Source organism: Betta splendens, chromosome 24 (genome assembly GCF_900634795.4).
Source record: "Betta splendens chromosome 24, fBetSpl5.4, whole genome shotgun sequence".
Classification (NCBI taxonomy): Eukaryota; Metazoa; Chordata; class Actinopteri; order Anabantiformes; family Osphronemidae; genus Betta; species Betta splendens.
Window position 1 is genome coordinate 5,874,327 of NC_040901.2, and position 26,214 is coordinate 5,900,540.

The window sequence follows — 26,214 nt, forward strand, 5'->3', positions numbered from 1 at the left end:
ACTAACTAATTTATTAGCGTCTGAAAATTGTCTATGTTTATTCTCTACAGTAGATGGCGCTAAAGTATTACAAGTATTAGGACTGGTCCAGACACCGTCCACATGGGTATTATAAAAACTGCCTGGTAGTAGTTCACTTACCCAAGACAACAACTATTATTAAAGTTACTATTAAAGTACACTTGGATAATTGGTGACAGACTATCTGATTTCTAAGAATCAGTCAACTAATGTGCTTTCAACCCAATTTTCCAACATGTTCGTTGATGATTTGACTTTAGGCCAGATTAAAGTTCCTTTTTCTGTTGAAAAACACTTTCAACACACTGAAGCCGAAGCATAATGCACAGCTGCATCGCATCTGTGTTTATTACTACTTCTGCTTTGTCAGACCATTACTCGAACTGCCTTAACATGTATTAGCAATAAGTATTTCACATTTTTGCTTTCTGATTTGTTTTAATGAATTCCTGCATCTTAACCATCTGCAAATGATGAGATTATCCTACAATGTTTCAGTGTCAAGGTTCACTGTTGTAAATGATGCCAAATACAGTACAAGATAAGAGAACACTGATGTAACTTATCTTACTACTACTTGTACTTGTTTTATCTTATTATTCAAATCTGCTTAGACTTCACTGGCAGCAGTGGATGCGTGTTACTGCATCTTATCCTTAACCTGTGAAAAAACCTAAATATAAACAAATACACTGAATGTCAAATGTCTAAATCTCTCAGACTAACCACATTTCTATTATAACAGAACCTTTGTGTAATACAAGTTAAAACTAGTGGAGTTTTAAAAGGCAGATGCAATTAGATCTGGGAATAAACCTTAACTTATTTATATGTGTTTAAAAGTCTGCACATCAAATGCAAAATAAATTGATATTCATTTTCCGTTTATTTACACTTATAATTGACACTAAAGTCAGTTATCCTTTCACTTACTCAATACAGATACACAGATGATGCACAACTCCATCATTATAGTTTGTACTGTAGTTATGAGACTGTAAATTCAAGTGTAATTAACAAAACATAAAAGTATTGTTAGGTGAATGTATAAGAAGGAATTATATTGTTTGTTCATTTGGTATAAATGTCACCTTTTCTGCGTATTTTAACAGATTGTGAGACATAAAAAAACAGAAGACATGACGCTGCCCCCACCCTTTGTAAGGCTGTGGTATGAGTGCACCTCTGTAAATAACACATTCTTCCACTTTTCCTCAATTTACACAAAACTAAAAAGTACAGTACATCATCTTAATACGCAGTGTGTAATTTACAATATTGGCGAATAATCATTACAAGCATAAAAAAAGCTTGAAGAGATGAAACAAACCCATCCCCTAGGCTTCTTCAAAGTGCTGCAGTCTGTGCACCAGCGTACATTAATGGCGACCTCTAAAGCTCTAGTTGCTCTTTACAACCATATGCAAAGCAGTGAATGCTCTAAATACACACCGAATTCCTCACACCTAAAATAGCAATGAGTTGAGTGGCAGCATGCACAGAAACTGAATCTGTGCATAAATATTTACATACAAAGTATAATTTAAAGTTTCATGTTCTAGAATATAATATGCAAGTGTCAGCAGATGAACTATGAATTGATTGAAAATATTGTCGTAATAAATATGTATCAAGTATTTGTAAGACTTGGGATCCTTGAACTGGAAGTGAACGACATCCTTAAAGTTCTCCAACCACTAAACTAACAAAGCATGAATAACAAAATATGTGTATACATTGGACAGAAGACAACAACTGTAACTAAGCAGTGTGGAGATGGCTTGGCCATATATGAAGGTGGAATTAAAAGTTACCCATATTCTGCTCTATATACACACCATGACCAAATACCAGTGTTGTTTATCCACACCCTCCTTGGTCCTGTTTACTGTGTGTGGATTCAATGACGCAGTTGAGTAGGTTCATGAGGAACTGAGGCCAGAATCGGACTCAGCGCTGGCAGCACGAGCCTTTGAGGCAACGCAGGGAACCATGGAGCAGGGAATGGAATAACAGGAACAGGCGGAGCTCTTTAAGGTCTCCTCCGTGATGACCTCCTGCAGAGAGTGTTGCTCCTCTACTTGGAAAATGTTTGGCTGTTCTCCTTGTTCCTCACATATACTGAAGGAAAGGAAAAGTGTATAGGTTAGTTAAATCAATGACAGACGTATTACACATACGTAAAATGATACTATATATTATGATCTACCTGTTATCCAATGAAAAAAAGACTCATGTTAGTAAAAACTACTGTATATAATGAACTATAATTGAGATCAATGGATTTTGAACACTTTTCATGCACCCATTGTAATGACAATTGCTGGATCAGCGGCAGATTGCACTGGTTGCCGTTTTGGCAGTGAGAAAGATCTTTTGAGGCGGAAGGATTTTAAAACCATTTATCAATTGATGACGCACAGACGCCTGGCATGAGCAATGCTTAGTGAGGCAATGCCCGAGGTCATGGAGTTTACCCTTGCTTATCAGATCGAATTCAACCGAAAGGACTTCCACAGCCTGTAATGCTAGTGTATCCACTTACAGTGAACAACAGGTCAGACAAATTTAACCCATGTGCTACAACACATAAGCAGGATTCACAGTACAGTGGATAAATCAGTGCAATGCTGGTCCTGGGAGGTTAAACCCCAAAGGAGAACTAATCAACCCCAGCTCTCAAAGTGATACAAGTTGTAGAACGAAGTCTACAAACATTTTTTCCCAGTCCTCGATCCAGCAATCTAAAGATGAACTAACAGATAAAAGAATGTTTAAGAGTTTTAACCAGCCAAGTAGAGCATATTCTTACTGGGCTCAACTAATGGGCCTCATCAAATAAAGACAGAACAGTGCTATTCAGTGCAATCCCACCTTTTGTGAATAATAAATCCAACCACAGAACAAGCAGACCATCGCCAAACATTAAGTGCAACATAAACTGGTGGCTTGTGACACAGCTGCTGATAAGCAAGTACGTCTAATTATTAATGACAAAAAGCAAATGTATCTTTTTACATTCAGTGTCTCATGCACTAAACAAGCAATCCACTCTCTGTGGAACATGAAGCCATTCAAAGCACAGCTAAAGAAAATACACAAAAAAACAGGACAGAGCATTTTAAAACAGCTGTGCTTGATACAATCCAAGTAAACCAACCAAAAGTGACAATGATCACTACTGAAGTATCAAGTTCTGTATTATTAAGGTGTAGGTCAACAGTACTGTGTAAATGTTTCAGGCACTTTGGAAGGTTATAGTCAAGTCCTCTGCATAGGTCATCACACGTGATCCAAAACTCATTTATAGACAGAGCTAGGACAAAAAGGCACAGCGTGTCCTGCAGCAGATGGTATGAGATCAATGACCTGCTCCCAGCTCCACAGATGACATGAAAAGACAGAAGACACTAAAACAAGTGTTTAAAACATTTTAACAGTACTGTGAGAGGTTCATTGCCTTGCATCATTGTCAAGGAACATTATTTTGTTCCAGCTGCATTTAAATAAACTTGCAGGCAATAACTGAAACCAAAATCCAGCCAAGGGGGTTGTTGAGTGAGTAAATTGACAACAAAGACAGGAACCAGAGAGACATTACGGGAATCTGGAGAACTCGAGTCAAAATATGGCACGAAGCATTCACAAATTCTGTAAGAAAGAGGCATAGTTATAGCAACAACCCAGGGACCATTCAGAGATTTGAGCGTAAAATATACATTAGTTCCAAAGCCTGAGGCTGAGGTTCTGCAGGGGTCTGTAAAAGTCTGGGCCAAAGTGCAAACACAGTGATATAATGAAACAGAAGTGAAACAGCTGAATAAGCAGGTCCTGCTGACTGGGCAGCTTTGCTAAGACCAGAGAAACCCTTCCCCTGCAGCAAGCCCCAGCTCTGACACATCTGAATACAAAATGTTCCATGAACAATAAAAGTGTTTTCATCATCAACTGTGGCAGGAGCCAAGTGATTAGCATCTCTGCCAGAGCTTCATTATTTAACCCTGACCAAGCAAAGCATATGGTCATACAGTTGCATGATAAGGATTAGGACTGTGCAGCAATTAAACTAATGGAACCAACCACTCCCATTAGAAGGCCTATTATGTAGTTATCTGTGACAATGTTGGTAACAGGTAGATTGTGGAACAATGTTTGTACATTTAAAGCAACCGTATCTTAGGCCGGTGGTCAGTTCCACCCAATGCTACCTTACACTGAATGCAACATTACTAGTGCTTCTTCTGTTCACAGAGGAACATCTCTCCTTCAAACCTACCTGTCATAGATGAGCCCATCGATGCCCTGCTCTCTCAGCTTCCTTCTGGTATCATGTTCATTGTTGTCATCTCCCCAGCTGAACACCACCAAGCCTTTACACTGGGCGGCACCAATGTAGCTGAGGTTCTTCAGCAAATCCTCAGTGTGAGCACTGATTCCCTAAAAGAACCACAAAACTTTTTAGATAATTTCATTCACTGGTTCAAACTGTATGGTCAAGGCTGTGTCCTTAAAAGGCAGATCAAGTTAACACAACTAATCCAGCTCCATATAAACAAATAATGATGTTAGATTGTGCTACGTGACAACGACTGGGTTCGTTTCTTGCACTCTTCTTAGAAGCAGCTGACACAGCACTATGGCTGTCAAGCTTAGTCAACGAATTTTTTTTCCCAGGAACTGTTTGACTGGCTGATGTTTTTCTGTCCTTAGCCAAATAGAGAACTAGTCATTTAACACGTCAAAAGGCAAAACAATGTTGCAATTTTTAAAGCACCAAAGCGTTCCAGGGAAATATCAACCATGAGTTAAACTAATCCCTAAACCAACCAGGCCATTGTACCATTTCAGTAAACCTGTGTAAAGCTCTATGAAACATGAAAATGTTTATTATTTAATGATAATAAATGCATCTTGTAACTACTCACCAGAATGTTCTCTTTTTGTGCAAAACTTATTGCAATCTGAGTGGTCTGGCAGCGGATGTCCATCAGTTCAGGATACTTCTCTGAAACTCCCTGAGTCAGAAAGAGGATGGGGTACTTGTTCTGCTTATGACGCACCCTGAGAGAAATGTGAGATAAGAATCCTTTAAACATTCAGTTCTGGAAGATACTGTACATTCATTGTCCCATAGATGTCGTCTCAATTAAAGGTTGCTGCATTTTGAGAGGCCTTTTGTGTCGTGTTCTTAGTGGGTCATGTCTATCACAGCTCCAGAATTGCAGTGATATGCAAAGTCATTGAGCCTCTGAACACTTTCAGTCCATGTGATCTCGAATTATAGCTCAGCTGCTCGTTGTGCTTACATGGTACAGATGTCTGGGTCAAAAGAGGAGAAGACTATGCGTCTTTTGCCGCCCTTCTGCAGAACACAGGACAGGATGATGTCGAGGTAGAGATTCATGTTGAAATAGGTTGATAGGTTGCCATCCCATGATCCATCCTGTCAAGGCAGCAATCAAATACGCTTATAATGAAATGATTGAGATTGAGATCATATTATTGCTGCAATATGCAGTTAATTACCTTCATCTGAGAGATCCACTTCAGCTCAATGTTGAAGCCCACATGCTCAGGAATAGCCTGGAAGATCTGGAAAAGATGTAGGAGAAATGGACAATGAGTGGCTGTATGTTGCTACTGAATGAATGAGTGAATGAATGAATGAACACACACACTTTCTACCATTCATATGTTTGCTAAGGCATACTGTAGATGGCTCATACGGTTTACCTGGGACAGCGAGGGGAATGGCTGGTGCTCATCGACTTCATCTTCATCATCCAGCAGATCTTAACAACATACAAATAAAACTACTGAAAATATGCTGCAACTTAAATTAATACTGTAGGGTTTTGCATACAGAGATCTGAAAAATATAAATGTGTGACACTACTAGCATCCATACCTTTGTGATCATTCGCCTTCATTGCAGTAACATGTGCCAGCTGTCAACAAAACATAGCACACAAATTTTGTCATCATAACTTATATTACCGCTGATTGTTTCACGCATTTACTCATTTTAATTGTATTGTGATAAAATGTCTGTGACTGCTGCATAACTCAAACTGTGGGCCCGGAGTTTTACCTTCAGAAGCTGCAGCTGATCAAACGTCAAATCTTTGACTGGCACCTCAATCAGCTCCAGTTTATGGTCTTTCTTCTGTCAGTGGAATAAAAAGAAAAGATGAAGTCTACCAACAGAGTGAAGCGTAAAGCAGACAACATCAAGGCCCTTCCTTTACCTTCTTGGTGGATATGCAGCATGTCAGATCATGGTATACGATAGGAACAGCGTCCTTGGAGAGGTGAACATCAAATTCCACATAGGCAGCACCCTGCACAGAACCAATGGGCACATAATGAAGGCAGGAGTTATGTAAAGGTAATTATCCACTCATGCACTGACCATGAGCTTACTTACATGCTTGGCAGCGCTTTTGAATGAGGCTATTGTGTTCTCCCTGATTCTGTGGTGCCTGTTGACAAATGACATGTACGTAAGCATTCACCCCTATCAGCACAAGCAGCAGCAAACTAATTCATTCCATTCAACCATTATGTCCTATCAGTGACTCACTTTGCAGTGTGCGTGCTCCCAGCTCCTCTGTGACCCACATTCAGAGTACTTCTCTTCTTCCAGTACTTTGTGAATGAGGAGCTCATGTCACACAGGAGCCCCTGGATGGGTCGAATCACCAGGAAATCCACTAGAACAGAAGAACAAGGTAGGTTTGTTACAGGGTTTTCCAGCTCCTTCATAAAATATTAGTTTCAATATAAAAAACAGAAAGAAGCAGGTTACGCCTAAAATGTCACATCCTTTGAATGCAGTCCAAAACATTTACCTCTGACTTTTCCTATGGTCTGTCGGGAGTTTCGACCCATTATGGGAAGTGTGACTATTCCGTTATCCTTTCCACTTTCCACAAAAGAAGAAGAAAGGAGACACGCGGTGCCCACGTGCCCTGGATGTGTGTCACCCTGGACTACATGCTCACTCAGATCCTCCTGGAGAGAGTAATGAGTGTGTTACAGAACAGTTCAAATTAAAACACAAATCAAATTGGGAATTTTTAGTGTCACCTCAAAGAACTCGAAGGTGAGCTCCAGGTTGTCTGGGTCCATGGTGTGGATGCTGTACTCGGTCCACCGGGAGGGCTCCAGGGCGTAACCACACTCAGGCTGCGAGTGCCGGGACTTGAAGCCGTTAGCACTGATCATACTAATGCCCAGAGTGGTGGTCATCTTTTGCAAAGATGAAGGACTGTGCAAATCATCTTCCTCATCCTCCTCTTCCTCAACGCCCTCCAATATCAGCTTGATCCTGTACATTTTAAAAGGGCACAGCATAAAGAAACGCTTAGTTTTAGAAGTCAGACTTTCTCCGGTTGGTTGTAGCTTCAGCCCCGTTGTCATCTCTACCTGAAGCGAGAATTCTTGAATTTCTTCTTCGTGATGGAAACTGGAGATATCTTGGAATAGTGCAGACGTAAGCGGATATCTGTCTGACAAGTCAGCCACCCAGAGTCAACACAATGCACCCCATCTACAGCAAGGGAGGACACAGGAAAGAAGCACTTGATGACCACATGCATCCACTTTGTCTGTTATGAATGCTGAACCAGACAACCAGAGAGTGAGGACAAAAGGAGGGAGGTTTCCTTTTGTTACAACAAACTCTGATGTACAACGTGGAAAATATGGCTACTTAAGAATTTCAGTATAAGTAAGCAATTTACCTTAACAGTATAGTATAGTGCAGGTACTACATAGATTTCCACAGTTACGCTTTTATTTCAAACTTACTGTGAGTTCCAAACTGCCCATCATCAATATTCAGGTGTGATGCTGAAATGAAGGAAATCAAAATTAGGCACAGGTGGGAAAGGTTTGAACCATACAGACGCAAGAACAGATAAAACAGAGCATTTCATTTCCCCTCAAATCTGAAAATGTACTATTTTAACCTCCTAAGATAAGAAGCTTTGCTCTGAGTGATTTGATGTGCAATAAAATATGCAATTTTAGAGTTTTCTGATCAAATGTAAAGTTTGAGAATGAGCATGTCATTCGGTCAAACTTAACAGGACATTTATGAATCTGAAAACCTTCATGAATTTTAAATTATCCTAAAACACTACACCAGCAGGGATTAAGTATTAGGGTAGCAGCTCTTAGAAGAACAAAACATAAAAAAACAAGGATATTGGAACAGGCAGGGACATCAAGCAGGAGTGGAAATTGCCGCCATTAATTTTCCTATCAAGCCTGAACTATAACTATAGATTATTATGCCATACGGTGCTGTGGCAGGGAATGGGAGACCTATATGGGGGATTGTGTGCAATACATTAACCAAATCCAACTGGTGGTTTCTGTAGCTCTATACCTGTGGGGATCATCGTGCGGGGCTGATGATGGGTCTCCCACATATTGATTATCACCTGACAGGGACCACCTGCATTCTGCAAGTCCAATGTTTGGAACAATGTTAGGGTTTTCAAATCAGACACATTGAACTACTTTTCTTTACATCTGGTCTCAAATTTATCTGTGGACCAGAGTGTGAGAAAAGAATTAGAGCTGGTACAGTCACCAATCCCCAGCTAGAGCAGTCAGCCACCTAGGGTTGAAATCTGAAAAGTGGATTTGTTAGTGAAGGGAACAAAACAACAACTTGGAAACATTGCTCCAGTTACTCATTCAGCTGGCCTACTTTCCCAGTAACTAATTGAAGACACTTTGACTTAACTATACAAGCTTTGACTTAACTATACAAGCAAAATATGTCTATAATCTGTAAAACATTTTACCTAAGGGAGCTAAACACACTGTTGTATAGAAGTAACCAACCCTGCTCAAGCCTACAATAAAAACACCTGAGAGCTTTTAGTATGAGGAAATAGGAATAAGCCACATTTAAAAACAATTAGACTGGACAAACAAGTCACATGCTGTAACCTCCATCATCTGCTGAAAAGATAATGGGAACACATCAGGTTGAACACGCTCTGACTCATGCAATTTAAAATGGGAAGTCTCTCACACACACACACACACAACAAAGCACAAACATATGACACACACACACTCAGACAAAAACCCAAGGTTATAACTGCTCCTGGAATATGTGTGACACGGTTTCTTTTCTTTTGAAAACATCTATGTACTGTACAATCCAGCAGATGCTGAAGGCTGCCTGAGGCCAGTGATTCTTAAGTAAACTAAACCTGTTTCTAAAGGCATCAGCACAGACACAGAGCACCATTATACACAAATCCTACAAGTGATTATGGCTTAAACTCAACACACTCCAAGTCAGAGCAACAAAAGACAGAACTTGATCCTGCCCTTCAGGCTGGTGAGCTGTAAAAGGAAAATTATCAAATGCACAGAAAATGTCACAAACTTTGAATTTGTTCTTGCATCTTACATGACATTGCATAAATTAAATAATTTCCCTCTGGGATTAATAAATCTTTGAATCATATGGTAGGAAGAAGCAGAAGCAATGTCAGTTCTCTGACACGCAGTCCAACCAGTCATGTTTTATTATGCTAAATGAAAGGAGGTCTGGACCCTATTCTTTCTCCAACATTATTCAGTAGCTACATATCATAGTGGTCCTAGATGCTGTTTCTCCACCATGTTCTTATCACCTAGATCACGGGTGTCAAGCTCCAGTCTTCAAGGGCCACTGTCCCTGCTGGTTTTCCAGCTCTCTCTGCTCATTACCTTGATCAGGTGTGTCAGTTGGCTTCTCCAGCTGTTCACTGTCTGAACACACCTGGTCAAGGTAATCAGTAGGAGCTGGGGAAGTTCCTACCCTAGACGATAGAAAATCATCGGCAAAGATACTAAGCACGGCGTGGTTCTTCCACCAGTGATGTTGTGAAAGTAATCTAAAGCAATGGAACCAGTGTAAAATACTAGACATATTTTAAGTTGATGATCTTAAAAATAGAACTAATGTCCCACCAGTATGGTAGGATTTTGCATGAATGAATGTCTATTCATACCAACCATAAAAAACAATTCAGGAACTGAACGGAGAGAAAAGTCTGCTCACCTTTGACTCCAGAAAGAAGCCTTTAAAATAGCGGTAGTTGGAAACAACACATTTAGGCACAGCAACTGTTGCAGTCCATGTATTACTGTGAATGGACCAAATGAAACAAATCAGTAACAAAAAGCAAGTAACGTGGTAGAAATGTGTAACTTGATTTTAAATGAATGTTTTCAATGATTGGCAGATTACACAAAGTCTAACTTACCCGTCATTCTCATTCAAGTGAAGGATCACAGCGTTTTGATGATTCCAGCTCCCCAGAGCTTCACAGCTGCCAACAACGGCAATCACCTCACCTGGAAACGGGTCGAAAGATGAACTCTAGCAGAACTGACAAGAACCAGGCCTCACAGGTTGACCTACAGCAGCTGTAGCTTTATAATAACACGCGTGATCATGATCCAACACGCGAAAAGTTATTTGTTATGTGCCCGCGAGACCTGCAAGTGAAGCAGCGTGTCGTGATCAAAGACGGGCTCAAACAAGTAACTGTTTCAGCCAAGAAATGCTTCAGGTGTTAATTTCCCCAACCTGAGGTTTGCTTTGGAGGCCTACCTGGAGATGTCTCTGCTCTTACGCCCAAAGTCACCTGAGCGGTCTCCATAGTCGGACCGGTGGAGGCACGCTGGAAGCAAAGCATAGCTTTACGACAAACACCGACATTCAGTTATACAATGTGGGCGATTCATAGGAAAATGTATATGCTTCGTGTACATAGTTAACGAAATAACGCGAATCGTTAAAATTCCTTAAACGCATTCGGGTACGTTAACGTAACACAAACCGGGTAACGAGTTGTTCGAAGCTAAACAGAAGCAGGGACAACGGCTAGAGCTGTATAACAGAAAGTAACAAACTAAACAGCTTAGTATTTACCTGTTAGGCTCTAGAGGTTAGTAGGCGTCTCTCGGCAGCACGGAAGATGGAGAATTCGCAATCAAATCGTTCGCCCTCCACGCTGAGACGCATCGATTTGTGCGAAAGCAAACGTGACCCGCCGGTTCGTCCATCGCGACCGCATAATGGCTAAAACTGCGTATAACGAGTTCAAAAATTACGCCAGGCGCAGCGTAGCACGCTCAGAACTGAAACGTCTGTATCAAAAACTGTATTATTAAATAAACACGCCCGGAAAGATTGTAAACAAATCCACCTCGTCTAGTTTGCGCTTTCCATACAGAACGTGTGCAGTATGAACGGTAAACGCAGTGACTTCCGGTGCTTTATTTCAAAGTAAAACATGAACAAGTTGCGCAATGAGTTACGAGAATAATATGTGATAAATAATAATATATACTAAAACAGTGAATACCCACACATAAAGTTGTGCCTGATTAGTATGTTTTATAGCTTACATAAGCGACTTAAGTAAAGTATTTAATCGTTTTACTTTGAAGTGCTTTTCTGCGGCACGTGTACAAGCTTCCGCTGCTTGCTCAACAAAGCTGGTTCGTACCGCTCCGCTCCGGATTTCTGCCTGTCCGCCGTGCTGCGTTAGATACAGTTCGGAAACACAGCAGTGAATTCTTCGACACCAAAACTTATAAGCAAATACAAATAAGCACACAATTTTTATACCATTCGTTCTGTCAAGAATCTTTAAACGCTTTGTCTATTTATTAACTGCAAATAGTAAACACGGGTTCTCATTTTCAAATTTGTTATAGCAACATTTTGCTTTTATAATTAACATGTGACTTATAACGTAAACATTTTTACCTGGTCTAAAATATAACTATTTTCGTCCAAATACGGTAAAATTGTATTCCGTATTGGGTTTTTTTGTTTTGTTTTTTTTTTCAAAATAGCAGAACAACCAACTGACTTTAATAAAGTTACTTAAAGCGCAGGAATTTACGTGTTGTTTTTAACGCCGCATCAGCTGAGCGAACGTTTGGGACCGGCTGTAAACTGTACACGTAAAAAATGTAGCATTGTCAACAATGCAACAGAAAATGTGAGCATGAATTTGGGAAATCCATACTTACACATGTAGTTGAACAGTTGAAGCTATGGCTTGTTTTGAAGATGTGGCAGGATGGGTGCGGTGAGGGGATATTACATATAGTGACGTCAAGAATAGAACGTTGCTGATTGCTGACAGAAACAGCTGCTCCAAAAGTTTGGAAAACACACACACACACACACACACACACACACACACACACACACACACACACACACACACACACACACACACAGAGTTCCTCGAAAGACCTTTCTACTAAGGCGACCTCACGCTTAACTGGAAACGTGATAAGCTAACTCTGCTCAGCTGTTTGACCCTCATGGGTCGTAAACTTCATGATCATTTTTCACAGTGTGGACAAACATGGAGCTGACAGTTTGGCCCTTCAGCTAAATTCACTACGTCAAAAAGCTAAAATATTCAAATGACTCTTCGTGGATCTAAAACCACAAATTGCTGCATTTAATTCGGTGTAATTTTTGTTAGACTGCATAGCTGCCCAGAATCGTCTTACTGCAGATGTAGGATTTGTTTAAATTTATGTAGGTTTTAACTTAAGAAAAACAAGCTAATTAATTTGAATGAAAAATGCTACAAGAAAGTGCAACCAATAAATAGACAATAACTAGAGCCACCATAATATTTATGTATCATATGGTTACTCCCGCACAATGAAAAGCGAAGTTTAGTCTGTAGCCCCCTCTAGTGTTCAAATTAGGATATTGTAGAGAGTATGTAGCACGAATCTTTTTGTTCCACTTCCCTAGAAAATATGATTTTGGGGATAAAGGGCTACTTATCATCCAACAGAATCTCCTTTTTTGGATTAAAGCAAAAGCTAGAGAAGGCGAATCAGTACAGTGATAGTGATCAACGTTTTCACCATGGGATCAATCATCATTTCCTGTCTGGCTTTGTTAATGAAAATCAATGGGACCCCAGTGTCATAAATTGAGAACATATCTCAGCCTGGGTGAGATTTCCCCATCTGACTCTCTGTGATGAGTTATTCATGTTCATTCCTGCCGAGTTAATTTGCCATTAGAGCCACATGAGGGCTGGAAGTCCTGAGAAGTGGTTTGATGCAGAAAAGGAAGGGAGGAGGAAAGCGACACGACAGGACCTGACGACAGAATAAAAGAGCCCGGAGAAATAACGATGAGTGAAGAAAGACTGAAGCATTATGAATATTTTAGGTTGTTCTGCACAACTGGCAAGTCATTTTCTTGCATTAAATTTAAACTTAGTGTTGGGAATGATGCACTATATAATTGAACTATTAAATTGATCTGCCACTGAGGCTCAGGAGGTGAATACCCAGAGTTTATAGCTCACTAAAGGAGCTATAGGCGCGAGTGTAATGCACTATCACTATTCACAGGGTGTCAGAACATAAGCGTCCTAAATTAGACAAGTGATCAAGGAACACCTGTCTTATTAATGGCGTTGCATTCACAGCCAGCCTGTGAAAATGTTGCCTTCAGGGCATCTTCAAAATGCAGTTGAAATGTTGTTTCTTGCTGGATGCCCAGAATAAAATATCGCAGTTTTATTGGCATTCCAGCACACAAGGCAGAAAGGAAGTGAGCAAGGACGCCATAATTATACAGATTACAGCTTTCATAATAAAAAAAACACATCAGTAAGTCGATAAGTGGACGTGGGTTTGAAAATGATTTTAGTCATTTATTTATGTTGAAGTGTTGAAGTACATTTATCTGCACTATCGTCCGTCCCCACCTCATAAATACACAATCACTCTCTCTCTCCCCCTTTTTCCTCTTACTCTGATCACCAAATCACACTTTCAGTAATGATTTTGTCAAAATGATGAAAGTCTTCAAGAACTTACAATAAATCTCATAAAATGCCTGAAATGTAGAAACGTAATGTAGATTTTGTAAAGAGAAAGTAAAAGAGTTGAGGCAGCTGGTACCTCATAGGCCATCAGTGATGAGGAATTATCTTTTCCCATTGAAATGCAGATCGCTGGTTACATAAAACTCTAGCGTGAATATCTTTCCAGAACACCACCTTACAAAATTAATTATTCCGTGACTTCCACGATGTGACGTCTGAAGTGCCGTTCACATCTTTGCGCTCGTGCTTTTGTGTGGTTCAGAACCCACATCCCAGCGGTTTCAAACGGGCCTGAGGGCGAAAACCGACCACGTCACGACCCAAACGCATCGCGCCACCTGTCCGTCAAAACGGTGGACCCGCGGCGGAAATGAATCCAGCGCGTGCGAGACGAAGGCGTGAAAGACAACGAGAAAGATTGCGGCGATGTGTTATCGCCGTTTGCTTTTGTCAAAGGAGACACAATAACAGCTGGGGGGCTGCAGCCGCGTGGATGAGCGTGGAGATAGGACGGCGTGATAACAAATTTATCCACGGGCTAAATTGGATTTCCTTTGAAAGCGGAGCAGAGCGTGTTATTCTAGTTTCCCGTGTGTTCTGTTGTGAGTTCTTTATATTGATTAATATCTCTGCTCAGACGTGGGTTACACATACGTTTACCGCATCGATTAACGGGATCAGGCGTTACAAAGCGCACTCGTCGGTGACCCCTGTGCTGAGCTCATCCTCCGGGCTCTGTGAGTGGGACCTGAGGCTCCTCCCAGGGCAGAAAGGGATGTGACGAACCCACGGCTGGGATGAGAGGCAGGACGTTATGCCGAGCGGGAGGTCGTAAATGTGCTCAGGTCCAAAGGTTGCGTCGGAGTCTTCGGGATGCACTTCGTCCCGCCAGAGGCCACGCTCACGTCTGGTCCCTGGGTGGTTTTAAAATGACTGTCAGATGAGGTGTGGATGCAAGAAAATGAAAGGAAAACTCTGCCCTTGTCTCTCATTATCATTATTATCTTTTAATCTAACAGTCAAACTGCTTTAGTATTTAGTCACCTGGAATGGTGTTATCTAGGAAGAAGCCAAGGAAGCCTCCTACAAACATATGAGTGGTCAACAATATGTGCAACACTTGGTCCAACTCCTTCACCCCTGAGTTAGAGAAGAGGAAGAGTGATGAAACATTATTGGATATAATGTGTCATGTTTAAAAAGTAAAATGTAACTACAAGCAATAAATGAACAAGAAAATGTAATAATGTTATCTTGTCAATTTTACCTGTGTCTAAGAAATTAGGATTTTTCATGATCCAGTTTGGAATGACGAGTGCAGAAAACATGGAAAACCCAAAAACAAAAACATTCCTGGAAGAATTCATGTCTGTGGACTGAAACAAAATGCACTGAAAACACAGCGCTATTGGAAGAACAGCAGCTGAAACTGATGAAGACGGATGCGGTCGGTTACTTGTAGATTAGAGATCCCGGCCGCGGTTATGACCCCAAACATGACCAGGAACATCCCTCCGATCACCGGAGTCGGAATGGTGGTGAAGATGGCTCCGATCTTCCCCAGCATCCCCATCAGAATCATCAAAACTCCGCTCAGAAGAATAACACTCCGACTGGCAACCTGTCGACCGAAAGCTCCACCTATACGTCACACGCTCCACAAACACCCGCGCTCTTGTTCGCGTATCTCACCTTGGTGATGCCGAGCGCCGCCACGTTCTCGCTGAACGAGGTGGTGCCGTTGCCGGTGCCGAAGGCCCCCGCTAACAGACAGCCGAGCCCCTCGACGCCGATGCCTCGGTTGATGGCGTGCCTGGGGGGGCGAGGAGCGCCGGAGAGCCTGGCGCAGGCGTGGTAGTCCCCCACGGACTCCGCCATGGAGCAAATGATCCCGGCCATGACCCCAAACACGCCGGCCAGGCTCACCGTCGGCGTCCCCCACTGCCCTGATGGACGAGTCAGAGCAGGGATTATTCACGCTCTCCTCATTACCCAACGGTGACCTGTTTGCTCGTGGGCCTACCGGGGTAGGGCAGTGTGAACCAGGAGGCCTCGCTCACCACGCTCCCTTTCACGTCAGTGCGAGCCAGGTAGCCGTACCGAGACGGGTCCCCCGGCAGGACGTCGTAGATCGTGAGAAGATAGCAGAGTAACCACGAAACCGCGATCCCCAACAGAATCTAGTCAGTATCTAACGTTAGTGTGAGTAGTTGCTGGTCACAGAAGCATGAAACGTAATATGGGAAATATAAGAGGTCGTACAGGCATTATCTGGAAGACATAGAACTTGGAGCTGTGGAGTTTCCTGGCTTTGCTGTAAGCGGGAACGGGGATTGGGACGAGACGCAGGTACTGGGAAAACAGGATGATCAGACCCATGGCCCTGCAGGGTCGGAGAGCACCGTTACCAAGGCAACGCGCCGCTGAAATGAGAGGACTAAACGGAGGGAGGCGTTACGGACATGGCGGAGACGCCCCAGTGGCTGCCGGCCTTGGCCCCGGCAGAGTCGTACAGCGACAGTCCTATGAGGGAGACGGTGGGGGCGACGGTCAGGGGTCCAATGAAGCGCATGAGGAGGCCGATGAGCCCGGAGAAGCCCACCACGATCTGGAGGAGCGAGGCCACCATGATGGAGCCCTGCAGCTGCGACACCGCGGTTTGCTCAGTCGGGCAGGTTCGGGTTGGACCTCTGAATGAGCGGACTCACCGTTCTCATGCGCGTCTGCCACACTTCTATGAAGACGGGGGAGGACGCGTTGACCAGGCTGGCGTTCTGGGTCCAAGCCGGGCACTCCATCTGGGGCCCGGTCAGCAGCGCCATCGCCGGCGCCAGCAGCGCGAAGGTGCCTCCCTGCAGGATGGGGAGCCTGGAGGCACGACAGAACCCCGTGAGTGGCCGCGTCCAGCCGACGCCGGCGTGCGGCGCCGGCCCACTGACCTCACGCCCAGCGTGACCTGCAGCACGGTGCACAGGCCCGAGACGAAGAAGATGGTGTTGACGAGGCGGCTCTGCGTCAGGCCGTCGTGCTGCAGGCACAGACCCTCGGCGAGGACGAGGGGGATGGAGATGATGCCGCCGAACGCCGTCAGGTAGTGCTAAAGCGGAGACATCATAAACCCATGCATAGGAGGCGAGGGGGGGGGGGGTGCACGGACCCACCTGCACCGCCAGGAACACGCACAGGTACCAGGGAGGGACGTCGGTCACGCGGTAGGCCGGCCGGTGCCCGTCCTCTGAGGCCTCGGGCGCCTTCGCCCTGGGTTGATCATCCACGCGCTCGTCCAGCTGGAACACCATAAAGTAACACATGGGCCGTAAACAGCAGGAGCCGAGTGGAGGCGCCGCCGTGTAATAGTAACCAGTTCACCTATTTACAGGTTTCATTCCAGAGTTCCCTTCAGATACATGACTAATAGTTGCTCAGCAGTTAAAATGCACTCTACATGAATTAGATCATTATGTAGAAGGTGTAGTTATTATTATTTATGACTGTGCAAAGATCGCACTTACATCGAACGCATGATTGTGATGTCCGTCTTCTTCCCCCGCAGCCATTGGAACTCTAGCATCGAGTGAGTGGACGAGTCCGCAGACGGGCGACGGTGCGGGAACGGGATGAAGGCGGAAGGAGTCATCCTCGGTTTGCTGGGAAATTACTCACCCATTAAGACGAGCAGCCGCTTTCCGGGCGAAGTGACGTCTCAGCTCGACCCGCATTCCGCTTCTTCATTACTTATTAATTGTAGGATAAATAATAATGAGATTTTATTTCGATACACGGTTAATTATTTCTATATTTTCACAGTGTGGCTTTAACATCTGGGAGGAGCTTTGAGTTTATGAGCAGCTGTTTGATCTGTGATCTCTGATAAGTTGTCGCTGGGGAAACGGCTTCTTTGGTTCACACAAACACAATAAAGAACTTCATCAACACAAAGTGATAGTTAGATCAATTCTTAAAGGCGCGTAATGATGATGACGGGCTGCTTTGTGCTAATACTTCCTGATGGTGTCTTTGATCGTGGTGAGGATCTGAGCTCAAATCGTCACTTGACAACACAAAAGTGGGACGATTGTGCGATAAAGTTCAGAGAGAGGACGCTTCCCTCGGTGGGAGCGTGAGCACAATGTGATGTGACGCTGATAAATGCGCAAAGGCAGGAGCGGCAGAGCCCGTTAAACAATATTCTGTTGTTCCTTCGGTGTCTCAGACGAAGCGACACGAGCCAGTACTTTCCGATATTAGTTTATTGGTTTGATATTTCGCATTGCTGCTGCATTTGAGAGTCAGTTTGCGCCATGTAACTGTACATGGCGCAAAACTCTGGCGCAAGCGACGGCCTCTGCGCTCCGCGTCGTCGCTCCAGCTGAGCGTGTCGCGACCGAGGCTCGCGCTCCAGACCCGTGACGTGACCGCGCTCGGCCTGACAGCGAGGAGCGGGGAACACGCGGGTTAAACGCAGCGGGGTGGACGTCACGGCGCATGAAGGATTTTTTCGGCGCGGGGGGGAGTAGTGACAGATCCCAGCTCACCATCACTGAGGCGGCGCAAATTGCTTTTCTTGTTCTTTTTGTACCAGATGTTTGGTCCCGAATGGAGCAGGCGGGTCAGATGTCTCTAAAAGACGTATTAATGTGCAGAACTCCCTCTGATCCATGTTTATTCTCCGATCACAGACCTGTTTTAGAACGTCATGCCAGGACTTTGTGTGTCTCTGTGGGAGCAGTGACACATTTGTGTCCAGACTGAGTAGAACGTCACACCCAGATGTGTTTTTTTACTCCACCTGAGTAAAATCACATTAATGGCTAACGCCTGTCTACGGCCGAGAGCCCAGGCCGCCGTGAAACAAACAAGTGCCAGCTCCGATCCGTCAAGGAGTAAAGAAGTAAAACACAAGTTTGTTTCCAAACTGCTGCTGACGTTGGCATCGGTCCGCGTGTTCTTACAGAAAGGAAGCTGGTAAATAGAAACTGATTTCCCACTTTTTCGTTACAAAGACGTTTATATTTTTGTTTCTGCAGTAAATGATGCTGTAGCTCTTTCATAAAAAAGGTTGTGTGACTTATAGCTGATTCAGTTTTAGAGTCATCAGAAAGTGGTATAAATGATTTTTAATGATTCTTTGTGTCAACAGTAACATTTTCATTATAAATGACTGTTTGTCTGTGACGCGGCTCAGATGAAATATAACATAAAATGTTTTTGCTCTTTGAGAAGAGTTTGTTCTTCTGCTGACTTCTGTATATATCCAGTTAATATCCTTAGTGTTGCTTTGCCCAAAAGGTTAGACTCTTGGATATAGACTCCAGTATACCAGTATAATATCAGCATACCAGTATGCCCATGGTGGAGGTAGGAGCTGCTCCTTCAGTTCACCCTGGACAGGTTAGAAGGTCATCACACACACACACACACACACACACACACACACACACACACACACACACACACACACACACACACACACACACACACACACACACACGCAGCCCGTAAGCTGCAAATACTGTTGCTCTTATATATATATACAGGTTATTAACACACAAGTCTCTGGTGTTTAGATTGAGCATAAAGGTTAGCTTTCAGCCAAATGCCACCAAGAGGCCCTGGAGGCTTGTCTGAGTTCAGTAGAACACACGCCTTATACTTAGCGACAAGCGTTACAGCTTTGAAGGGAGAATTAGACAAACTAATCGCATTTCTTTCACGCTGTTGTCTCAGCGCTGATGCTGGACCCCTCAGTGGCATCGCTGCTGTGGAAAACATTTAGTATCAGCGTCAGTTCAACCCAAGTGCTGAAGGTCACAGAGGAAAAGACGATTCCACCCAGCGTCAATCATCTCAGCGCTAGGACACAACAACACAAACCTTCCAGATGTGCGCAAATCTATTTCACCACTCGAGATAAATCATGCAGAACTGGAATGATTTTCCTCCGCCTCATGTAAGTGCTTAATCTGTAATCGCGGCCCTAATTAGGTAACAGGATGTTCTCCAGTGAGGAAGCACTGGGCCAAACAAATCAAGAACCCTGCAATCATTACCTGTGAATTGCAGTTCCTCAGTACACTGTGTCCCTTAGTGTCAGCTAGTGGAACAGAATCAATGACATGCACAGCCTGTGTTCATCTCTGATTTAGGGAGTGTCAGACACAAAGACACAGTGATGGGGCTCAGTGACACGTTGAATGTTTTTTTATTGAAACAGTAGAAGTGATTCTACAATCTAATTTTGTATCGCTAGAACACGTTCTGCTTGCGTGGTCTCGTGAAATCAAACAAACAGATCACACGGCTCCGCTCGGTGGAATTAGGAAGTGCCTTATAGTTGCGTATCGATTTTCACTATCGTGCACCTGCAGACCTGACGGACTTGTGTCGCGGGCCTAGTTTGTGTTAATACGTCAGAATCGATGCTCATGATGAAAACCCGGGAGAGGAGAGCACGTGCAGCAGCAGGACGGTGATGCTGCTGTAATCTCAATCGCTGCAGAGGTTTGGTACACGAGCTGCACACTCATCCTCGGATTCGACGGCTTTTGTCTTATCTCATGTTTTTAACTAAGAAGCAGCAACTGCACTAACTTGGGTGCAGAGACGAGAATCATTAATTAAAGATGTATTTTACAGCCTAACCCAATGTGAGCTACTTTAATTGACTTAATGAGAATAATCTCGTATCATTCATTCTGACTGGCCTGTACATTAATAATTTATTTACATTTATCATTACTCTTCAGCTCTCGTCGTTCTTTTCCCATTAAAATTCTTATTCAGATCGTCTCCACTTACAGTCAGTGAGACAAAGAAAACGATTTCACGGGAAACAGCAACTGCCGGTTACCAAAAAACACATGCATGAATAAATTGCAGGCACTGGCAACAAAAGTGAACAATTTTCTTCAGTTTACTGGAAAAAGATCTGGAAATGAATCTGTTAATTATCACTTGATATTTACTGTGTTCCTCAGCTGTTTCACTCACAACAGCAATAAATAAAGGAGCTGGAGTCTCTTCAGGAGCTGTTTCATTCATGTACTGGGTCCTGATGAATCCATTTTATCAGTGCTATTATGATAATATCTTAGCTCCAATTTAAATCAGTGGGACTAAAAGCTTTGCCTCAGAGGTGAGTGTACTGTATATAACTGCAGAGGGCTGTTCACTGACTCCCTATTGTTCTTGGAACACGATCAAAGTCGCAGTGTCGCTTGGAGTCAAAGACAAAGCTTCTCCCACACAGACCAAAGCCCAGCGAAGACCTTCATGCGGCAGAGTGCATCGTGCTCATCAGGAGCCACTCGCCCTTTGTTCCTGCATGTAAACAGTCGCGATGAGGAGGGTGCTGCTGCTGCAGGGAGGACGGGGGGGGGGTCCGAGTCGTGCTCACACAAGCTGCCCGGGCGCATTCCGCTTTCCGTTTCAAATCCCCCGTCCGCTGCCTGTAAGCTCCTGTATCTTCACAGCTCGCTGAAATATTAATCAGGCTGGGAGCAAAAGCAGCGAGCGCCACAAAAACGCATATGTCCCGCGCGTAGTTCTGAGGGGGCTTCTTTCATTTAGTGCTTTTGATATCCAGAGCCCGGGCGTCTCGGCCACAGACGTGATTTCCTGTCAGGGGACAGTGCCGGAACCTGCAGAGCGATGATGAAGCCTGATGCTGCTGCAGCCTGTTCACAGAGAGAGAGAGAGTAAAGATGACTGAGCCGGGCCTTCTGCTTTTACCAGTAATTATTACTCTGCAGCAGCAAGAAGCGCAGGCACCAGTAACCAGTCATGTGCATGTGGGCGCACAGATTGATGGAACAGGGTATTCTTTTTCCCATTTTGCTTGCAGCTGTTGCAGTTTCTAGACTTATGGCTTCCAAGACGAGATTGAAAGTGAATGCGCCATAAATAAAGGTCAGTGCCTGTTGTGTAAACACCTCATGTAAAGAAATATTCATCAGCCTACTTTCTACAGAGGATTAAATGCATTCCTGTTGGTCCATCATATCATTCGCCCGCTCCTGTGAGTACAGTTGACCTAAACCTTCATAAATACTGGGACATTTTTATTGTTGCTTTTGTTTTTCCGCTGCAGATGAATTTCAAGATTTTACCAGTCACATAACAGTGCAGCTTTACTCCCATGTGAGTCTTAACCACAACTATCGATCCACGAGCTGAAGCTCACTGGTTCTCATGGGATGGGATGCGTTAAAGGCTTACTGAATTATTAAGTCTGATGGACTAAATTCTGACTTAGTGTAACGTGCACGTGCCTTTAAATAATATTTTCCACCGGACACGTCGCAGAACGCTGCAACTGGGTTCAAACTAATAGGCTTAAAATAACACACTTTTATAGAAGCTACTAGCCTGATAAAGTTAGATCACATCACATCTGTCTCAAGCATCTATCTCACGCTATTAAACTCACAGCCTCAACTTTAATCCGAACATAAACAGGTTTAAACTCTGACTCGAACCAACTGTGACAGTAACTAGATTCCCGGTGTGTTTCTCCCAAAATGTCGACGTCCTGCGCGCATCACACTTCGCTCAAGTCAGTGTCTGCGCGGGTCTAATGAGTCATGACACCACCAGAGCCTAAAGGCGTCCTCCCACGCTTCTCCAGCCCACTCCTGCCTCTATTTGAGGCGCTCCTCTGCTCCAGCCCTCAGAGCAGCAGGCGCCCAGTCAGCGCAGCTCTCTCCTGCCGCTGCGGAGCGACGGGAGTTGCGTTTCCCCGCATTGTTCAGGCTTCTCGTCACTCGGCCAAGATGAGACTCATCGTCGTCCTCGTCGGAGCTCTGCTGGCAGGTAGGCGAACGCAGCGGCGCTCTGCTCCCTTTGCAGCGCGGTGAAGTTCGTGAGCTCCGTTCAGGACCACGGACAGAGGCAGCAGCTCTTCTCGCACTTTATTGCATGTGATCCGTCTTCTTATGCAACCCTCGATTTTTTAACGGGAATACTTTGTCCTATTGCAGAAAATCTAGCGCTTCCAGTAGGAAAGGAAGGGCAGAGGGACGATGCGGTAGGGTTTGCTAATACTAATTATTATGTTAAAAATTAAACAAAGATAAGGACACAGGAGTTTTTTTTCATTTCTTGCAGATGACACAGTGTTTGGTTGAGGTCCTGTCCAAAGTTCTGTCCAAACCAGGCTCCCAGCTGGACCAGGAATGCAAAGAGATTCTCCGAGCAGGTTTGCAGCATGTGGATCTAGTTATTGCTCATCCTTCAACCCTTAAATTGTAAAAAGTCTCCACTGATGGCATGTTTTCCATGTTGCAAGCTTTTACTTACTTACTGAATACAAAACTAGTGACTCATTAGTTTGTTCAAGGCTGACAATATTGAAAAATCCATAACATGTGCCTTAGAGCTATTCTGGACAGACTGTTTAACTTTTATTGATCTTTCTATTGTTCTGTCATAGGAGTTAAACGTGCCCCACTGGACACGAAGAGTGGGGAGGGAACAGTAACTCAAGAGGAGGTGATTAACAGTCATGCTGTGCAGCCTGATGCAAAGGCAGCAGATGTCCAAGACATCGAGGCACTCCTAAAGACTGTAGAGGAAAAGAGGGAAAACCCAGAAGATGAGCGCAGTCAGGAATCTTGGAGTCTCGGTGATGAGAAGGACAAAAGACACGAGAACCAAAAGGAGGAGGAAGAGCGAGAGAAAAGGAGCAGCTGGAGACCGGGAAGATTCCACCAAAAAAAACATAAACGAGACGAGGACAACGAGCGCAGTCAAGAGAGCTGGGGGACAGAAGAAAAGAGGGATGAGGAGGAAGGGGAAGGTGAGGAGAGAGAGAAGAGGAAATGGAAACCTGGCAGGTATCACCAGAAAAAACAGAAACGAGACGAGGAACCTGAAGACGAAGAGCGGGAAGAGCCGGAGGAAGAACGTAGCCAAGAGTCTTGGGATGTAGATAAAAGGCACGGGAATGAGGATCAGGAGGAAAGATACAAGCGCATATGGAAACCCACACATCGCTACCACCACAAGAAAAAGTTCCACAAACGCAGTGACGAACCATCAGACGGGGAAGAATACGACGATCGCAGCCAGGAATCTTGGGGTCTTGATGAAATGGACAAGAGGGAATGGAGACCTGGCAGGTACCACCAGAGGAGGCACAAACGCGATGAAGAGCTCTCAGATGAAGAAGCCAGAGAGGAGCCAGATGAAGAACGAAGCCAGGAATACTGGGATTTTGATACTGGAAGGGAAAAAAGAAACTGGAGGCCTGGCAGGTACCACCAGAGGAGGCACAAACGTGACGAAGAGCTCTCGGAAGAAAAGAGGGAAGATCCAGATGAAGATCGAAGCCAGGAATACTGGGATTTTGATACTGGAAGGGAAAAAAGGAACTGGCGACCCGGCAGGTACCACCAGAGGAGAACCAAACGTGATGAAGAGCTCTCGGAAGAAAAGAGGGAAGATCCAGATGAAGATCGAAGCCAGGAATACTGGGATTTTGATACTGGAAGGGAAAAAAGAAACTGGCGACCCGGCAGGTACCATCAGAGGAGAACCAAACGTGATGAAGAGCTCTCGGAAGAAAAGAGGGAAGATCCAGATGAAGATCGAAGCCAGGAATACTGGGATTTTGATACTGGAAGGGAAAAAAGGAACTGGCGACCCGGCAGGTACCACCAGAGGAGAACCAAACGTGATGAAGAGCTCTCAGAAGAAAAGAGGGAAGAGCCAGAAGAAGAGCGCAGCCAGGAGTACTGGGGCTTCGAGAAAAGGCACGAAAAGGAAGACGGTGAAATTGAAAAGCGCATATGGAAACCAACACACCGATACCATCACAAGAAGAAGCTCCACAAACGTGGCGGAGGCTCCTCTGAAGAGGAGGGCGAAGAGCAGAGGGGGGATTCTGAGGAATACAAAGAGGCTGCGAAGAGCAGGGATGAAGCTCTGAGGTACTTCACTTTCACATCATAGCTGAAAAGTTTGTTCTTTACACCTGGGAACATAAAGCGCTGCAGGGTCCAGTAATACGAGCAAGAGCTTTGTCCAACAAGCAGCGCTCATGTGCAGCTAACTGCGGCTGTTCTTTCAGGTATCTGGCAGAGAAGCGCAACCCCTGGATCAGCAGAGGCTACTACCACCCGGCCTGGTTCAAAAGGGATTCAGACAAACAGGCTGCATCCTCAACCAAGGTACGCACGCGTAATTGCCCACACACATGATCACCTACTACTAGCTCCAAACGGCTACATGCTACGTGCTCGTCTTTGCTCAGATGGATGACCTGGCCAGCTTGCTGAGCTACAGGGTGAACGAGGTGAACCATGCAAATCCAGACGAGGCCAAAGTGAGAATTCATCAGCGAGCGCTCAGTCCACAAGAGGTAAAACTGTACAGAGCAAACAAATGAGCCGTAAGAGCTGTAACATTAGACTATAAAAGTATGGAACAACGTATAATATGCATCTGATCCACTAAAGCCATGAAGCACATTACAGAGCTCCACCATAGCAGGTTTAGGCAGCTATATCCATTATGGAAATCTCCCCTTCGCATAGAACTGGAGCATCAGTGAAGATCCATCTGTGCAAATGCACATTAGGAACCGTCCCCGACGTCTCGAATGTGCAGCGACTTGTCCAACTGTGGAGCACTAAGAATCCACTGGCGCCTTTTCCTCTTCCGCGGCCTGTTTGTCCCCTCTTTGCATTCGCAGCCTCCACACCAACACTTTACGACTGCTGCAGTAATCATGCGAAGAACTTTGTGATTATAGCCTCCCAGAGCAATCAGAGTCGTAATATGCCCATTAAGACAGAAGCTAGAGCCCACGGAGACCTCGCTCTATTATAGCGGGGCATAAATCAGGGAGAAGGAGGCACTGGGATTTATTCATTTTACTGTTCGACAACTCGAGGGGTGTCTGATCTACGCTCATGTGTTTTTTCCAGGAGAAAGAGCTGGAGAACCTGGCTGCAATGGACATGGAGTTGCAGAAAATCGCCGCCAAGTTGCATGAGAACAGCGCATAAGTGACATTATCAGCTACTGTACGTCTGCCAGTGTAGTGTGTTTAAAGTAGAAGTGTGAAGAAAAACATAAAAAAATAAGACCTGAAACTCTACAGCCTTGCTTTAAACTGGTTTTATCATTGTCGTTGTGCTATTTAAATGTTAGCTTAATGCGCATGGGAATGGCCTTGATGTTTATACATGAAGAGAAAATTTAATTACATACGTATAAGAATTAACTGTTCAAGAGTCTGCACTCAATAAAGAGTTAAACTGGGACCAAACACACATCTGTGAAATGA

General features: G+C 44.3%; 3 protein-coding genes across 6 annotated transcripts; 1 reads left to right on the forward strand and 2 right to left on the reverse strand.

The window, feature by feature from the left end:
- Positions 1–888: 888 nt before the first annotated feature.
- Positions 889–12,171, reverse strand: gpcpd1 (glycerophosphocholine phosphodiesterase 1). 4 transcript variants are annotated; one of them, XM_055506449.1, is made up of 21 exons: positions 10,973–11,354; positions 10,652–10,721; positions 10,302–10,392; positions 10,097–10,181; positions 8,417–8,492; positions 7,834–7,875; positions 7,450–7,573; positions 7,111–7,351; positions 6,873–7,035; positions 6,605–6,734; positions 6,449–6,503; positions 6,270–6,362; positions 6,113–6,187; positions 5,930–5,969; positions 5,755–5,813; positions 5,548–5,613; positions 5,328–5,464; positions 4,947–5,082; positions 4,298–4,458; positions 3,623–3,672; positions 1,952–2,142 (listed from the first exon to the last, which is right to left on the reverse strand). In XM_055506449.1, exons 2-21 carry the CDS (start codon positions 10,698–10,700, stop codon positions 2,099–2,101), a joined length of 1,917 nt encoding a protein of 638 aa, XP_055362424.1. In that variant the 5' UTR covers positions 10,701–10,721; positions 10,973–11,354; the 3' UTR covers positions 1,952–2,098. The 4 variants fall into 4 exon arrangements, with proteins under 4 accessions (XP_028997095.1, XP_055362423.1, XP_028997094.1 ...); XM_029141262.3 differs by lacking the exons at positions 3,623–3,672; positions 10,973–11,354 and adding an exon at positions 12,085–12,171 and having other exon boundaries at positions 889–2,142; XM_055506448.1 differs by lacking the exons at positions 3,623–3,672; positions 10,973–11,354 and adding an exon at positions 11,487–11,545 and having other exon boundaries at positions 889–2,142.
- A 1,335-nt stretch (positions 12,172–13,506) lies between these two features.
- LOC114850185 (solute carrier family 23 member 1-like) lies at positions 13,507–17,572 on the reverse strand. Its single transcript, XM_029142209.3, has 12 exons — positions 17,438–17,572; positions 17,087–17,212; positions 16,865–17,022; positions 16,634–16,793; positions 16,388–16,569; positions 16,188–16,308; positions 15,949–16,105; positions 15,618–15,871; positions 15,382–15,546; positions 15,193–15,301; positions 14,970–15,065; positions 13,507–14,839 (listed from the first exon to the last, which is right to left on the reverse strand). The coding sequence occupies exons 1-12, from the start codon at positions 17,480–17,482 to the stop codon at positions 14,610–14,612; spliced, it is 1,803 nt and encodes a 600-aa protein (XP_028998042.1). The 5' UTR covers positions 17,483–17,572; the 3' UTR covers positions 13,507–14,609.
- A 4,979-nt stretch (positions 17,573–22,551) lies between these two features.
- Positions 22,552–26,196, forward strand: chgb (chromogranin B). The gene is made up of 7 exons (XM_029141790.3): positions 22,552–22,736; positions 22,904–22,950; positions 23,031–23,121; positions 23,356–24,853; positions 24,994–25,093; positions 25,177–25,284; positions 25,853–26,196. Exons 1-7 carry the CDS (start codon positions 22,697–22,699, stop codon positions 25,931–25,933), a joined length of 1,965 nt encoding a protein of 654 aa, XP_028997623.1. The 5' UTR covers positions 22,552–22,696; the 3' UTR covers positions 25,934–26,196.
- Positions 26,197–26,214: the final 18 nt, after the last annotated feature.

Bases quoted from the DNA above. Each gene is read 5' to 3' on its own strand.
- LOC114850185 (XM_029142209.3), bottom strand. From the start codon at position 17,482: ATGGCTGCGGGGGAAGAAGACGGACATCACAATCATGCGTTCGAT. The intron at 15,872-15,948 runs GTAGGCCCACGA...CTCGTCCATCAG, and splicing joins GTTCACACTGCCCTACCCCG to GGCAGTGGGGGACGCCGACG. The intron at 14,840-14,969 runs GTGACTAAATAC...AAAACCACCCAG, and splicing joins CCTAGATAACACCATTCCAG to GGACCAGACGTGAGCGTGGC.
- chgb (XM_029141790.3), top strand. From the start codon at position 22,697: ATGAGACTCATCGTCGTCCTCGTCGGAGCTCTGCTGGCAG. The intron at 22,737-22,903 runs GTAGGCGAACGC...GTCCTATTGCAG, and splicing joins CGTCGGAGCTCTGCTGGCAG to AAAATCTAGCGCTTCCAGTA. The intron at 23,122-23,355 runs GTTTGCAGCATG...GTTCTGTCATAG, and splicing joins CAAAGAGATTCTCCGAGCAG to GAGTTAAACGTGCCCCACTG.
- gpcpd1 (XM_029141262.3), bottom strand. From the start codon at position 10,700: ATGGAGACCGCTCAGGTGACTTTGGGCGTAAGAGCAGAGACATCTCCA. The intron at 6,735-6,872 runs GTAAATGTTTTG...CTTCTGTTCTAG, and splicing joins GACCATAGGAAAAGTCAGAG to TGGATTTCCTGGTGATTCGA. The intron at 5,083-5,327 runs GTAAGCACAACG...CATTTCTCTCAG, and splicing joins GACCCAGACATCTGTACCAT to GGTGCGTCATAAGCAGAACA.